The sequence below is a fragment of the Myxocyprinus asiaticus genome, chromosome 1, assembly GCF_019703515.2.
Source record: "Myxocyprinus asiaticus isolate MX2 ecotype Aquarium Trade chromosome 1, UBuf_Myxa_2, whole genome shotgun sequence".
Taxonomy (NCBI): Eukaryota; Metazoa; Chordata; class Actinopteri; order Cypriniformes; family Catostomidae; genus Myxocyprinus; species Myxocyprinus asiaticus.
Genome location: NC_059344.1, coordinates 58,765,915 through 58,782,370, shown reverse-complemented (window position 1 = coordinate 58,782,370; position 16,456 = coordinate 58,765,915). Strand labels below are relative to the sequence as shown.

The 16,456-nt window shown below is 36.2% G+C and overlaps 1 protein-coding gene across 1 annotated transcript; it reads left to right on the top strand.

Annotated features, from left to right (window-relative positions):
- The first annotated feature begins 448 nt into the window (after window positions 1–448).
- Window positions 449–16,250, top strand: LOC127439825 (cytochrome b5-like). Its single transcript, XM_051696089.1, has 5 exons — window positions 449–761; window positions 9,212–9,340; window positions 11,431–11,454; window positions 11,597–11,628; window positions 12,391–16,250. The coding sequence occupies exons 1-5, from the start codon at window positions 585–587 to the stop codon at window positions 12,479–12,481; spliced, it is 453 nt and encodes a 150-aa protein (XP_051552049.1). The 5' UTR covers window positions 449–584; the 3' UTR covers window positions 12,482–16,250.
- Window positions 16,251–16,456: the final 206 nt, after the last annotated feature.

Below are 16,456 nucleotides of genomic sequence, written 5' to 3'. Positions count from 1 at the left end.
TAATTATTATTATTATTATTACTATTTCTTTTTTTTTTTTTTTTTTTTTTGGTGTTACACCAAGAAAAATGTTGAGGGATACTAAAGAGATGTAGGCACTACTCCAAAAATATGAGGTACAGTAAAGAGGGTGGAATGAGGTCCCGGGTCACTAAAGACGTATGTGTTTAAGAGTAAATATCCAACTATAATGAATCTGTTGAAAAACTAAATTCAGTCAAAAAAAGTGTGTTTGAGACTTTTCAGCATTAACGACTTTTGCGGTTATGCAACGTAACGCAAAAATGCGTGTAACATGCGTGTGACGTGTGACGGTCTCATGATGTTCAGCTCTTGATTCTGATTGGCTGTTGTTGGATCCGTCGGTGGGCATGTGCAGACTGAGCCGAGCGCTGATTGGCTGGTTTGGTTCAAATGAATGGATTGGATCATTTCTCGTGACTGGTGGTGGTGTGCCGGCTAGACAAGAGCTGGACAAACACGTCGGGTTATTATAATTCAAAGAACCAACTTCAAGCAAAAAAGTCACGGGTGGCGCTGGTTACGTTGAGTTCCTGTAGTAAAGCCACCGAAACAGAGTGAAGATGGGAGACGAAACAGAGAGCTCCGTGAATATAAATAAAAACCAGGACATGAAGGATGAAAAGGAGAACGGTGTCATGTACTACTCACGCGAGGAGGTGCAAGCCCATAACATGAGCGAAGACACATGGCTCATTATCCACGATAAAATTTACGATATCACAAAATTCATGGAGGAGGTAAGAGAGGGCTTGTACTGCACACAATATGCATGGTTTTATTATTTTAATATCTAACATATGGGCCACTGCTTATTTTTACAATATGCTCTAGTACATGGTGGCTGCAGCTATTATCTCTGGTCCCAAAAGCACAGGTTAATGACAAGATCTTCAACGTTTCTGTGAGTTAGCATACTAGATTCAGTGCAGTAAATGTCGATTTAAAGGATTAAACTAACGAACATTTGAGTGCAAGTCAACCTAACAACATTAGCTATTGTTTACTATAAAAATAAATACATTTAATAAATAAAATCGAAAGGTATTGCAGTGCAGGCCAGGTGTGTATGTGCATAACAGGTGTTGTAGCCAGTTAGCTACCCGGCTAGCCTGATCGTGTTAAGCTGTCATTTTTCAACAAACACTTCCCACTATTTATAATACCCGAGCTCAATCTTAAATGATTGAGTTTTATGTAACATATCTAGGGTTTGTGGCGAGTTTTATATTGTTAAAATCCGGTTTTCATTTTGTGTGATATAACTTCACGCTGTTGTACAGGACGCATATTAAATCGAGCAGATCGTGAAAGTGCATTTTAACATGTAATGGCCACGAATGTGTTTTATAAATGACGTGTAGGCAGGATTTATTGCGGCAACATGCTTTATGAAAGTTGTTTAACATGAAACCCTGAAAACCGTGTGAAAATAGAGGTTAGAGGTTGAATGTTGTGCAACAGCTTTGCCTGGAATTATGGGATATGTAGTTTAGTTCATTAAATTGTGTTTTTCAGGCCCGGAGAAGTCATGGATAGTGAAATCTTGAAAGTCATTGAAAAATCATCGAAATATGTTTAACAGCCTTCTATGGACACGTTTGAGAAACAGTCGCCATTGGCTAGTACATTAGTATTTTTACTCTCCAGGCTTTTGGCAACATGTAAGCATAATGCAACTGAAAACTAAAGAAGATTTTTAGAAAACTGAGAAGGGGGCATCTTTGTTTTTTTTTTTTTTTTTGTTTTTTTTTCTTCAATAAATTTTTTTTTTATTGATTCATAGATGTATATCAAAGAAAAACACAACATATATACATTTAATCAACATGTAACCCCCACTATTATCCCTCCCCAATCTCCAACCCCACCCTGACCCCCAACGAACACCCCTGTGGTCACATAAGAATACACACACACACACACAAAAACAGAAAACAAAAAAATAAAATATAATAATCATACATAATTAAAACTAAACTTCTCTTTCCACAGCCCCTCCCCTGAGAGTCCCCCAAAAAACGCTAAATAATTTCCCAATTTCCTATCAAACAAATCCCACAACCCCAGCCTTCTACTTGATACCTCCTCGAAAGCTGCCACCCTCCCCATCTCTGCACACCACTCCGGAAATGAGGGTGCTCCATCCGACTTCCATCCCCTTAAAATAACCTGCCTACCAATCATAACACTGGTCAGAATCAAATTTTTTATGTGTTTATCCCCTATATTGATGACCGCCCCATCGCCTACAGAGTCTGGGGCAATATGAAATTTGAGTGCCCAATACATCACATATAAAACTCTGAACCTTCAACCAAAATTCTTGGATCTTAACACACCACTAAAAGCATGGGTTGTGTCTCCATCTGATTGGCATTGCCAGCAGGTGGGTGTGTCTTTAAGACCAAGCCTATACAATCCAGAAGGGGTCCAACAGAATCGATGCAAAACCTTTTTTTCTTTTTTTTTTCTTTTCTCGCCAATTTGGAATGCCCAATTCCCAGTGCTCTGTAAGTCCTCGTGGTGGCATAGTGACTCGCCTCAATCCGGGTGGCAGAGGACGAATCTCAGTTGCCTCTGTGTCTGAGACCGTCAATCCGCGCATCTAATCACGTGGCTTGTTGAGCGCATTACCACGGAGACATAGCGCGTGTGGAGGCTTCGCGCTGTTCCCCATGGCATCCACGCACAACTCGCCATGTGCCCCACCGAGAGCGAACCACATTATAGTGACCACGAGGAGGTTACACAATGTGACTCTACCCTCCCTAGCAACCGGGCCAATTTGGTTGCTTAGGAGACCTGGCTGGAGTCACTCGGTACGCCCTGGATTCGAACTCGCGACTCCAGTGGTGGTAGTCAGCGTGTTTACTCGCTGAGCTACCCAGGCCCCAAATGGAAAATCTTTAATTGCATCAGATGCACCCTTGCATCTCTAGATGCAGACTTGACGTTTTTTAGAATCCTAGCCCACACTCCCTCCTCCAATACCAAGTTTAAATCTTTCTCCCATAATCTCTTGATAGAAGTTAAAGCTCCGTCTCCCAGACTCTGAATTAGCAGGGAGGAGAAAGGGGCATCTTCATATATATTAGTTTTCATATATTTGACTTCACTCAAAAATATAGTATGCGAGATTGTACATTTCATTTTCAAATTTTGCTTTTGATCCTTTTTTATCACATTTTAGCTTGTGTACAAATGGATAATTTCACATTCTGTCAATTTATATGATGTCATGAAATTTCATTTTAATAATGATACAAGCTGTTGATACTGTTTCAAATTTCATACATTTTTAACAAAATATTTGCAAGTTTGGAACTTAATAATGAAAATAGAATTAATAATGATATTATAAAAATAATAATTTAAGTGCTACTATATCAAAACTACTAAAAACAAAAAAAATGTTTTAACCAAAATGACACGAGCCTGTTTGTTAAATTCTTTAATATTTACAGTGTTTTCTGAAGTTAAAATATTTCACAATGTACGATTGTGCCTTTTAAATATTTATGTATTTACACATTTATTACACTTACTACATTTTGTAACATGTTTGTTTAAATGCACTTGTGCGATTTACATTGAGTTTACATTGATATGTATAATAAGCACTAAATTGGTACTGTCTCTTTAAGATGACCGGCAGCTCCGGGAGCAAATGTTAACGGTTAAATGAGTGCTCATTAACGAGAGAGAAGTAAATAACAGAAAGGATATTAAAAGAAACATCAACTGAAAACGGGGTGCCTGGGTCTCGTCTTTGGACACAAAATACACAGAATTAAGCAAAAGGAAACTTTTACTTGTATAATGTGTATTGTGTATTGTACAAGTTCTCAAATTCAAATCTACAAGCGCTCAAGTTTTGCAACAATTTTACCTTCCAACAGACATCCAACAAGCATGTTACTTGTTTGTAGCCATGCTTTAACAAGGAGAATGTTGTGAAAACAGTCCGGGGAAAAGTTTAACCGAAGTCAGAGATGACGTCGGTAAATACAATGTCAGTGACATATCACGGCTGAACTAAAGCGATGGTGACAGCGCAATCACGATAGATCCGGACCCACTGCAGGTCAGTTGCCTTCAGAGTTCGCACTCAAGAGACACAACACGCTGTAAAAGATGAGGCTGAATTCAGCTTCTTATTTGCTAGCATCTTATTCAGTAAAGGGATCGCAGCACTCAAGTTCTTCTTCGTCACTACACAACTCAATCTCTGGCGAGTAAAATCTGAATATTTAGTCGCCAGTGGTTAATAAAAGTCATATTTAGTGTTATGATGTGCTCTAAAATATTTAATACCCTAAATATTAAATAGAGTAGAACTTGCATGTAACCCAGCGTTGTCCGGTTTGTGAGCAAGTCCTTTTGTAGAGTTGGTTCTTTGCAGTTATTTAGTCGAAATGGTTCACAAAATGGTCTGAAAGATTCATTAGTGAATCTGTCTGAATCAAAGTAATTGGTCAAAACTGGTTTCCAGAAATCACAAATGACTGGAAAAGTCATGGAAATGTATTGGTCGATAAGAGTGGGAACCCTGGTATTTTGCCCTTGGACACGGGCTATGTTGTTTTTTTTTTTTTTTTGTCCTGGAGCAGTAATTGACCGAATATTTGAAAAGTTTAATTATTAATTTGGGAGTTATTTCCAAAATCTGCATTTATGTAATATGTGATTTGAGGAATGTGTATTTTTTTACAAGAGGTCGACCGATAGTGGATTTTGCAGATACCGATATCTAAGGTGGTGAAAAAGGCAGATAGCCATTAATCAGCCAATAGTTTTTAAAATGGATTTATAGAATGTTAATAGATTTTCTTAGTCTTTCCTTATTATGGCGGGCACAGACATAGAGGCTACAAGAGTCCAAAATGAATAAAATCCCAGATGCAGTTTATTGTTTAACCAAAATCCAAATAATAAGCAATGCATTACAGTGCTCTATATTTAGTTCAGTATTTACCAAATTAAGCTTTTTATAGCATACATATTAACCAGATGAAGTATTTTGCATGCTTATTTATATAACCGTATATACTCTGTGTGTAATATATATATATTTCACCCGATGAGGTTTAATAAGGAATAGTTGATGCGTGATGCGTCCAGAAGATTAAATTATTTCACACGACTAGAGAGTTTGCAGAAGGAATGTTATACAATGTCAAAAGTTAATAAATGTGTAAATAAGTATGATAAAAGAGATATGATTGGAATCACATTGATATAATGAAATATAATCAAAAATACAATGAATATCGAGTAATGATAATAATACTGAGTATAAACTTAACAATAAAAAAATAAATATTAATGTGAATGTACTGAAGACCATTCTTAGTAAAATAAATCTAAATATATCTGTATATATTGTGTTATCTTTGTATTATCTAATAGATAAGCAAGAACAAGAACAGTCAAGTTAAAGTTAAATCAGAGGCCTCTGGTAAGAGAGAAGTTGAAGCAGAGAGCAACAAGTCTGAAGTCTAATGTACCCACTCGGTAAAAAATATAGCTTGGTTTGCATGCAGGCACTTCCTCTGTCCCCTTCAATGTTTATAACAAGGTATTGTTTATTCACAAGTACAGAATGTCTACTTCACCAACAGACAAGTAGGTGCATGGAGAGGACGAAGCACAATTGAAGAGGACAAATCCAGCAACACTTGGGATGGACAATCTCATCCACTAATTTCAATTGTACTAATTTAAAAAAAAGTAGGTTAGTAAGAAAACCACACCCATCAAATTGCACATCATTAGAAACAACTTTATACAAGACCTGCAAACATAAAGCCAATACACGTCAAAACGTGATACACAAGAAAAAAACAAATAAAATGTTAACAATTTATACAAATTCATTTATTACAGACTCTTCATTTATATCTATAGGAGATAAACTTTTTAAATAAAAAATACAAAATTTTTTTTTCTTTTTTTTTTTTTTTTCTAATCTGATCCATATTACCAAATTTTGCAGAAGGGTTTATCACTTCAATGCCAAAGAATAAAAAGGAAGATTAAAATAGAAAAGGATTTTTTTATTTAAAAAGTTTCTCCTTTTTCAATTTGATGGGTGTGTTTTTCTTATTGACCTACTTATTGTTTAATTAGTACAATTAAAATTGATGTTCCCTGATTAGTGGATGAGATTGTCCTGCCCATTTCATTGGCTAGATGTTACTCTTGTATGTATTTAAATAATTGCTTTGAATCTGCTCTTTCTTAACATTGTAAACTCTGATGAAGGCTTGTGATCGAAACGTGTTGTTTTTTCAATAAATTTCTCCCTTCATCAAGTGTTGCTGGATTTGTCCTCTTCAATTGTGCTTCGCACCGATAAGAAAGTGAGCAGTGTGAACTTAAAGTGAGAGGTCAGTCTAATGGCAGTTACCCCACTGGGGCCTGAAACTATTGTGTGCAGGATATGTGAAGAAAATAACTCCACACGTGCAAGTCATAAATTAAGAAGAGTGTTAGAGAGGGGGACTTTTGTTCTGACTACCGAATCTTTAAATTCCTCTGCAAACTTTATCAGGAAGGAAGACCTCATTCTAAGGTTGTATTGAGAGGCCCCCAGTTTAACAACATAAGGAGAAGTTCCTATACACATACAGTAGCAACATGCATATGGAGTATGGATGGGCACGAGTACTCGGGTACTCGGACGTGGCAGCAATGATCGATCATGAAAACAGTGATCGATAGTGATCACGCATGATGTGAATTTTCACTTAATTCAAAATCCAGTGACAATTACCTGACAACTAAACACAAACGTGTTGAAGAGGAAGCTTAGTTTTAATTTTGAGATTTATTAAGTTGTGATTTTGGGGGGTACATTGATTGTCAGAGACATCTCATAGCAACCAAACTGACATAACACTGCAACGCTATCGTTACGATAATCAAAAGAGAGTGTGATTAACCGTGCTTTGAACCCCTTCTCTGCAAAATGTTTGCTAAACACGTTTTATTATCATTTAATGTAAGAACTTTGACTTGTTAATGGACATTATTTAATAAAAGTGAACGTTTGTCACTGACTGTAAACCTCCCTGCCCTGGGTGGCATCATGTTTGCATGAAGTAACACACACCTGCATCTCGACGAATTGAATGAAGATTTCCACACGAGTTTCTAAGTTAAATGTCCGATATAAAGTGACATTCCGTTGCACTTTCCCCAGTTGAAAGGTGGAAATTCTGACTCTCCGAGTTGAATGGAATGCTTCATGAATCACAGCAAACACAATACGGAGCATCGAGGCTTTCCCCACAAGAGCGAACACTTGGACGCATGCACACACACACAGGCAGTATGGCAGTGGACTCAACGTGCTGTAGCAACGCATATACAGCAGGCGAGTGTTTCAAACACTTTGACAGAGCGCAGCTAAATGCAACAGAATGCAGCGTCTTCAAAACTGAACTTCAGCTTAACACTTATATTAAAAACGCGATGGTTATGGCATCTCCTGATAAGCCAAATGCGATTTGAAAATAGACGGTTCAGACAGTCACTAAAAAAACTGGTGCGCGCTTACTAAGATTACTATGGTAACCTGAAGGAAGAACAGACAGATGCGCATTGTGCACATTCTTTCCGAGCTGGGCAGCGAATCTTCACATAATGACAAAATATCTATATTTTGATTATGCAATCTTTTGTACATTTTGTAACATTTTATTTTATAACAGCCTATAATGATGAATAGACAATACACTGGAACAACAAGACACAATGCAGCAGCTATAGACGTTTGTCAGACATGTTATTATAAATAAAGTTATGAACATGTCATTGCCCCTCAAGTACTCGACGAGTACTTGAGTAATTAGTCTGATTACTCGAGTAGACAAAATGACCAAAATGCCCATCCCTAATATGGAGATGCACTTTGCAAATGTACAGAGAATCATTGATAATATTGAACATAAAGGATAAGAACATGGATACATGAAATGAATACAAGTGAGTATTATATCTTGTACATGTGAATTGTTACAGAATTAAGGTAAATAAAACATCTTTTCTCATTCTCTAAAGGTTTATTATTCACAAAATATGAATTTGGAGACACAATTTCCATTTAGTTGCATTTTTTTTTTTTTTTTTGCTTCAGTTTAGAATACTTGATTATCAAACCAAAATTTGCATTGAAGTGAGGATAAAAAAATATGACTGAATATTAAAATAAAGATATGGAAGATCCCCATGCAGTTACTTTTTATTTAGCCTCTAGAGGCCGCTGTTCTGACTGTAGACTCCTCCAGCACTGGACACATGGGGAACACGGATAAATAAAATATACACTACCGGTCAAAAGTTTTGAAACACTTACTCATTCTTTATTATACTATTGTTTTTCACATTTTAGAATAATAGTAAAGTCATCACAACTATGGAATAACATAAATGGAACTATAGGAATTATGTTGTGACTAAACAAAATCCAAAATAACTGTTTTATAATCTAGCATCTTCAAAGTAGTCACCCTTTGCCTAGAATTTGCAGACATGTACTCCTGACATTTTCTCAACCAACTTCTTGAGGTATCACCCTGGGATGCTTTTTAAACAGTATTGAAGGAGTTCCCATCTATGTTGGGCACTTATTGGCTGCTTTTCTTTATTATTTGGTCCAAGTTGTTTTTTTTTTTGTTTTTTTTAATAAAATTTTAGTTTTATAATGAAATAAATTAACATGGTGGCACAATTATATTTTTGTCTACAAAATTAATTTCAAACATTTAAGCATACACCTTCAGATCAAAAGATTTTTAAGATCATGAGAAACATTTCAGTCAAGTGTTTCAAAACTTTTGACTGGTAGTGTATATATATATATAAGAAAATAGATAGATTTTTGCCGATAACTGATTGTTCCAAGAAGCAACTATCGGCTCGATATAACCGATATATCGGTCTACCTCTATTGTTTACCCTTAGACAAATTGTAATGCCATGGTACTGAATGATTACCACATTCATGTATCATTGTATTTACATGGTACTACAAGGTATTTGCAAGAATACAATGGTATTACAATGGTACATGCCCCCCAAAAACATGGCAACCATGATATTAAATTGGTGATATAATTTCCATTGTCATATAATTTGACTTTTAATAGAAATAGAAAACTTTTTTTCTTCTCTTCTTTTACAGCATCCAGGAGGTGAGGAAGTTCTACTGGAGCAAGCAGGAACAGATGCAACGGAGAGCTTTGAGGATGTAGGCCATTCCACAGATGCCAGAGAGATGCTCCAGCAGTATTACATAGGGGAACTCCAAGTGGTAGTCTTTGTTATTTTATCTTATTGATGTGTCAGTTTCAAAGTGGTACAAACCCAAAATCTTATGGTTTTGTAGATAACTATAGACCATTTCGTTGGTTTAGGAAGTGACGTCTTTGTCCCTTGAACATTTCCAGCTAGTTGTCGAACTCATTTAAAACAACAGCGGGAGGTGCTTCATTCATAGTGATCTTTAACGATTAACATGACTAATTTTAATACGATTAATAGAATTTCATTATCAAAATTTGGACCATGTTGTTCAGTGGCTGGATGCCTGGAACTAACGAAATTAAAGTGTTTCGATTGCCGAAAGAACAAACACAAATGGACGCATGAACCACTGTAGCACACATCTTATCTCTAGTAGGTGCATTACATTTTTGCCAAATAATAGTAAGTTTGATAGGTAGAGTTTAGCTGGCAGTTAAGACAGAGTATTTCTTTACAGGCTCTAAAAGTGACTATAGATCGCCCGTATTATAATGAATGAATCTGCGCAAGTCATTAACATTTAGTCATTTAGCAGACGCTTTTATTCAAAGCAACTTTCAAATGAGGAACATAAGCAATTTGTCACACAAAAATCTGCAGTATCACACTGCCAAGATCTCAGAGTAGCTGGAGTAGTATAGAAGTCACGCGCTTACAACGTTAACAGCTTCATTGATTATAATAGGAGCGATCCAATATCTCATTATCATTCTGAAAAATCATTATGAGCATCTAAACTATGACACTCTTTCATTGCCTCTCATGTAGATGCGCTCAGTATCAATAACACGTCTGGAAGTCACTTCAGGTAAACATTAGGGACTAGTCTAAAAAGTAAGAAACCTTTAGAAAACATTGTTTATGTGACTCATTTAAAATACTTAATCTATTCCATATCCAACACTAAATTCCACTGAAAAGGGGCATTTATCTGTGCCATGCTTGCCTTGCATTATGATCATTGAATATAGAACATGACAGGCATTCACTGAATCAACGTTAGCGAATACAGGAATATTTATTGAAAACAATTGAATGAAATGGGCAGGACCAATAGAGCAAACCTAATAGCCTGTTCTAAATGGAATTCACCAAGTAAAAGTTACTTAACACATTAAAACAGTCAGGACATTGTTGAAAATAATTAACAAGCCAAATCTGCTAGAGAAAAAAAATGCATTAGTCTATGATCTAATATGACAGCTGCTCGGTAAAGAACGTTAACCAATAACAATTACGATGTACAAAAACAAACAGCTATAGGTAGATAAAAAAATAGGCATGTAAGAAATGTACAATAAACCAAATGTATTGTTTGTCTTAAACATGAAGTGCACACAGAATAAAAGATGGTTTAATCGGTAAGCAGTCGGCACATTGTTGAAAATAGCCTTATTAATCAGCAAGGTAAAAAAAAGGCATACCTAGTCATTTTCTAGGCTACTTACAGCATACATTTTTGATAAGCGAAATTAACACGTCGACATGGTCCCATGAAAGACAGGACCTGACTCACCTGAGGCGATTATCCTGCACATGAAAAAGCCTGCTCGGCGGGAAAATAACTTACAAGCACGCACAGATTTAAAGAAAACTTAAATTTGAAAACATCCATAGCGACTTTCAAGCCAACGTTTCCAAAACGCGCCCCATGAGTGAGAGAGGGAAGAGCACGTGCAGCCTGAGGTAAAATGAAACTGTGTATCTGCTCCAGATATCTCCTTTTTTAAGAATAATTGCATTATTAGTGACATTTAAAATGTTACATTTAACATGACAGTAATTTAAGCGCAGCCTTTGTAAAAATATAAAGCCAAACGTAAATGTGAAAAAATGCTGAACAGTTTAATAGGGAAAAATTTGGACCTCCCAAGTAAAGATTTGAAATTCTTTGAGAGAATTTCTTGACTCAGGAGTTTTAATTAAAGGATCCGGTAATGACATTTCATTATTTATTTTCAGTTTTTGCATATATCTTATTAGTTCAGTTTCAGCTAGACTCTAAAAGTACATTCTGTTTTGACAGTTCTGGGTTATAAAAATGCAGCTCAATATGTTAACTTTTAACGTAAACAATTTTCCCTTTTTCTGTTTTAGGATGATCGAAAGAAAGAATCAGAGGTAAAAAAAAATGCTGTATATGTATCAAAATACTTTACTGATATTTGTAGCTAATTCACAAATATATCAGCTGTAAAAATGGTTGCAGTTTGTTAATGTGTTCTTCTTTTAAAGCTTCATTTTTATCACTTTTCTCTTTTAGGAAGTTTACATCACAACTTCTAGGGAGTCCAGGTAAATATTTATATTCTTAATAAACCATGGGTTTTCTAACTTTTTGATGCTAAGGACCCCCAAATACGATGATCCCCTTGCAAAGCACCCCCTTCCTAAAATATTAAAGGCAGCTATATATTTTCATTCGTAAAGACCCATTTATACTGAGTGCGCTCAGCGGTTAAGGCTCTGGGTTACTGATCAGAAGGTCGGGGGTTCAAGCCCCAGCACCGCCAAGATGCCACTGTTGGGCCCTTGAGCAAGGCCCTTGACCCTATCCGCTCCAGGGGCGCCGTATCATGGCTGACCCTGCACTCTGACCCCAGCTTAGCTGGGATATGTGAAAAAAAAGGAATTTCACTGTATATGTGCAAATGTATAATGTGTGATAAATAAAATTATTAATTATTATTAAATTATTATTATTATTAATTGCCATTTGTACTAAAGCCGAAACAAAGATAGACGTCCATACTTTTTCAATGAATGCACGTTGCAAGGAATGTTTTTATTTCTTACTGTAAAAAACTATGGCTGTCAACAGAATAAAAAAAAATCTAAAATAAGCTCAGGATTTACGACCTGTTTAGAAAGCAGAACGAAATGCAATGTGTCATATGCAGTAATTTTCTGCAGACCCTGTAGGACCCCTTTGTGGCCCCCTGGGGGTCCCCGGACCCCAGTTTGAAAAGGCCTGAAATAAACATCAGTTCCCAAACTGCATGAGTGCAAGTTCAATTTTGAGTTTGGTTTTAACTGGTTCATTTTGTTTTTGCTTAGGTCATGGAGCACCTGGTTAATTCCTGCCATAGCCGCTGCGCTCATGGGCATCATGTATCGTTACTACATGTTGGAGCATAAATCGTCCTAAACATTTTCACAGCTATATTTATTTTGTCTGGAGGCCTTGACTTGTTTGACAGAGTGAGTCTCTGAACTCACCAATCTTAACTCCTGCTCATCCTCTCTTATTTCTACCCAAGATTTGGACATGATTAATAGCCAATTGGTTCATTTTGACTGGTTTCTCTTGCAGTTTATTTTATACTCTTGTTTTTACCAATCTTAGCCACTTTTTCTGCCAACAGATTCTGTGACTGTCTTTTTAATATATTTTTGGAAATTAATTCAAATCCAAGTTAATCCAGAGCATAGTTGGGAATTTCAGGTATAGTCCAGCTCTTGCTGAAAAAACTTAATTAGCTGGTATTTTGACAAATCACAGATCCACAGTCTCGACATAGCTGCTATTTTATGTTTGTCAGGATTTTGACCAAATTATATCCAGATAGATCCAGCTTCTTTGATGGGATGGGATGGGATTTGTTTTCGGATGGGGCTTCTCTGTTGACCTTTCTCATCAACAAGGCGTTTCCGTCCACAGAACTGCCGCTCACTAGATGTTTTTTGTTTTTGGCACCATTTGGAGTAAATTGTAGAGACTTGTGTGTGTGAAAATCCCAGGAGATCAGCAGTTACAGAAATGCTCAGATCAGCCCATCTGACACCAACACTCATGCCACGGTCCAGATCACTGAGATCAAATTGTTTCCCCATTCTGATGGTTGATATGAATATTAACTGAAGCTCCTGACCCGTATCTGCATGATTTTATGCACTACACTGCTGCTACACCATTAGCTGATTAGGTAATGCATGGATGATTGTTGGTGCCACACGGGCTGGTTTGAGTATTTCTGTAACTGCTGATCTTCTGGGATTTTCACTAGGGTTGTAACGGTTCTCGGTAAAAAAAACGAACCATACGGTTCGCCACCCACGGTTCGGTAAGCATTGGCACCGTGGTTCACGTCAAGTTTAATGACGCATCTGGAGCACAAGGTTTGGCGAAGAAAACAAAGTGTCAAATAGACATACACCGTTACAACCACCGCTAATGCACCTGAATGGATCTGTAAATGGATACGCTCTGTCTGCTTCTCACATGGGTCAACTGATAACATCACTGTTCTGCACGCGTTGTGTGTAGTTGAAAATGGCAATTAGAGAAAACGAGCCGCTGATAGAGAAGCCCTCTGTGTTATTTAAATCTCCTGTCTGGAACTTTTTCTTTTTGCAGTCAGTTACAACAGCGATGGTCAAAAAAGTTTACAAAACAGGCACTGTTTGTAGAAATTGCTCGACACGAGTGCCGCATATTGGTAATATACATCGATATATGATTAATCATGTACGCCAATATCACCTGGAGAAAGATAGGTGAACCGAAACTGCACACACTCCCTTCCGTTTTTTAAGCAGGCACTCCATGTTAATTCAGACATACATGAAACAATAACTAAAACGCTTGTGGTGTTCATTGCCATGAAATTATGTTGCCATACTCCGTTGATGAAGATGTGGGATTTCTGCTTATGATTAAAACACTCGAGCCATGACATCCCGGACCCTTCTCGTATCCATGTTAATAGCAAGATTCCTTCTATAGTGATGTACAGTTTCTTAATGTTGAATAAATGTTGAGTTGAGTTTGAAATGCACTTTATGTTGATGCATGTAGCGTAATAGTGAAGATATTAAGTTAAAATATTGATTTAGTAATTAGAAAAGTTTTTTTTATTTTTTTTATAGTTAAGGTACCTAAAGAAAATTAACCATGGTTTTACTATAGTAATATTGTAATAACCATGACCGCTGTCACCAGGGTTTTTTATACAATTAACCATGGTTTTACAACAGTAATACTTAAGTTTCCATATAGTAACCATGATTATACTATATATTGTAAACATGACAGTAACCATGTTGATTTTGTGGTTACTATGATTTTACTACAAATACCATGATTAAATGATGGTTACTGTACTAAAACCATGCTTTTTATTAAGGGCAAACCTGTTGAATTGTTTGTTACCAAATACAGTATTCTTACTTTGGATTTGGAAGTAATATATGTATTTGTCTGAACATACTAAATACCGAACCGTACCGAAACTGTGACCCTAAAACCGTGATACAAACCGAACCGTGAGAAAGTTGAACCGTTACACCCCTAATTTTCACACACAACAGTCTCTAGAATTTACTCCGAATGGTGCCAAAAACAAAAAACATCCAGTGAGCGGCAGTTCTGTGGACAGAAATGCCTTGTTGATGAGAGAGGTCAACAGAGAATGGCCAGACTGGTTCAAACTAACAAAGTCTGCAGTAACTCAGATAACCGCTCTGTACAATTGTGGTGAGAAGAATAGTTTCTCAGAATGCTATTCTGAGATGCGGGTTGGTGCTGTTTTTGCGGCATGAGGGGGACCTAAACAAGATTAGGCAGGTGGTTTTAATGTTGTGGCTGATCGGTATATATATATATATATATATATTAGTAGCCCTGTTATATGTTATTAAAAAGAAGTAACTTTTTTTAAATACAACATGGTTTAATGAAAGCTATAAAGTCTTGTCATATCACCTCTCCATGAATGCAGTGTAATTCAACATCAGGCAACACGCAATTGCTGAAATGTAAGAATTGTAGCATAGTTACAGTCATACAGTGCTTTAAAGTTCTAGATATGTATGCATTTTCTTACACTGAAGATTTATATAGTGTGGTACCTGTATCTGCAAACTTGAAATTGATTCTAATTCTAATACTTAGCCTTTCTGTAATGATGCATTTATTGGGAGATGTTTAAATGGTTTTTGAAAGCTATTTGTTTAAATGTTGGTGAGAAAATTATTGGAAGTGTTTGATACTTGAACTGTTGTACAACCTGTAGAGTACCTGCTTATATATTCATTACTATTATGCATATGCTTCTCTGTTAAACCGTTCTTAGCATTGCAGGCACTTGCATGTACTTTTTAACTTCATGAAGAACCATTATATGCAAGTGTTGCCTTTGACGTTCTTAAGTAAACCAAAATGTTTTCCTGCAAAAAGTTATGTTGCTTGTTCATTTTTGTTACTAATGTTTCTATTCCATACCTCTGTTATTCTGTCTCTCATTGTATGTCCTTCCCAAACAATTTTTTAGAATAATTCAGGTAGCTTTGAAAGAAACCCATTGAGTGAATCATTGTTAAATGATATGCTGTATATTCATATGCATTTCCGATTCAGAAGTCATCTGGATACACTTTCAAAATGTCTTCATGTATCATTATTATTGAATGATATAACCTGTTTCTGATTGGCAGTTAAAGATCTCTTAGTATATTCATACAGATTTATTTTTTTAATTTCCTAAATTGTCATGTCATGTTTGCCTTTTTAAATCTTGACATTCCTGCCCCAAGAAATTTGCAGATTAATACTTCTCCTGCCATGCTGAGCCAATGTGCCCAGCTTTGTGAAAAAACTGATGTTTATGTGCATTTTATATGTGTAGATATCATATTTTCATACAGTCACTTTTAAATGTTGTTATAATTTAAATGTAGTGTTGGGGAAAAAGCTTTCATAGAACTAGATCAAGCACAAGTGTATTTGTCTGTCTTCTAGTTCAACAGCAGGAAAAAAAAATAAAAAATACTTTTTTGTTTTTAATACTGATGAGGTAAATGTTATCTATTTAATTAAAAATGATAATTTTTCAGTCCACTACAGAATATCTCTGGTATGTCAGGGTGTTTGTCATAAAAAAGTCAGCTGTGTTTCAATAAATGTTTAAAAATGCAAATAGTTTTGTGAATTATAATTGTCTATTTATTAGTGTGCTTTACTTGCTTTTTTTTGTTGTTTTTTTTTGTGGCTTTTCTCCCCAATTTGGAATGCCCAATTCGCTCTAAGTCCTCGTGGTGGCGTAGTGACTTGCCTCAATCTGGATGACGGAGGACGAATCTCAGTTGCCTCCACGTCTGAGACTGTCAATCCGTGCATTTTATC

Bases quoted from the DNA above. Each gene is read 5' to 3' on its own strand.
- LOC127439825 (XM_051696089.1), top strand. From the start codon at position 585: ATGGGAGACGAAACAGAGAGCTCCGTGAATATAAATAAAAACCAGGAC. The intron at 9,341-11,430 runs GTAGTCTTTGTT...TTTCTGTTTTAG, and splicing joins ACATAGGGGAACTCCAAGTG to GATGATCGAAAGAAAGAATC. The intron at 11,455-11,596 runs GTAAAAAAAAAT...TTTCTCTTTTAG, and splicing joins ATCGAAAGAAAGAATCAGAG to GAAGTTTACATCACAACTTC.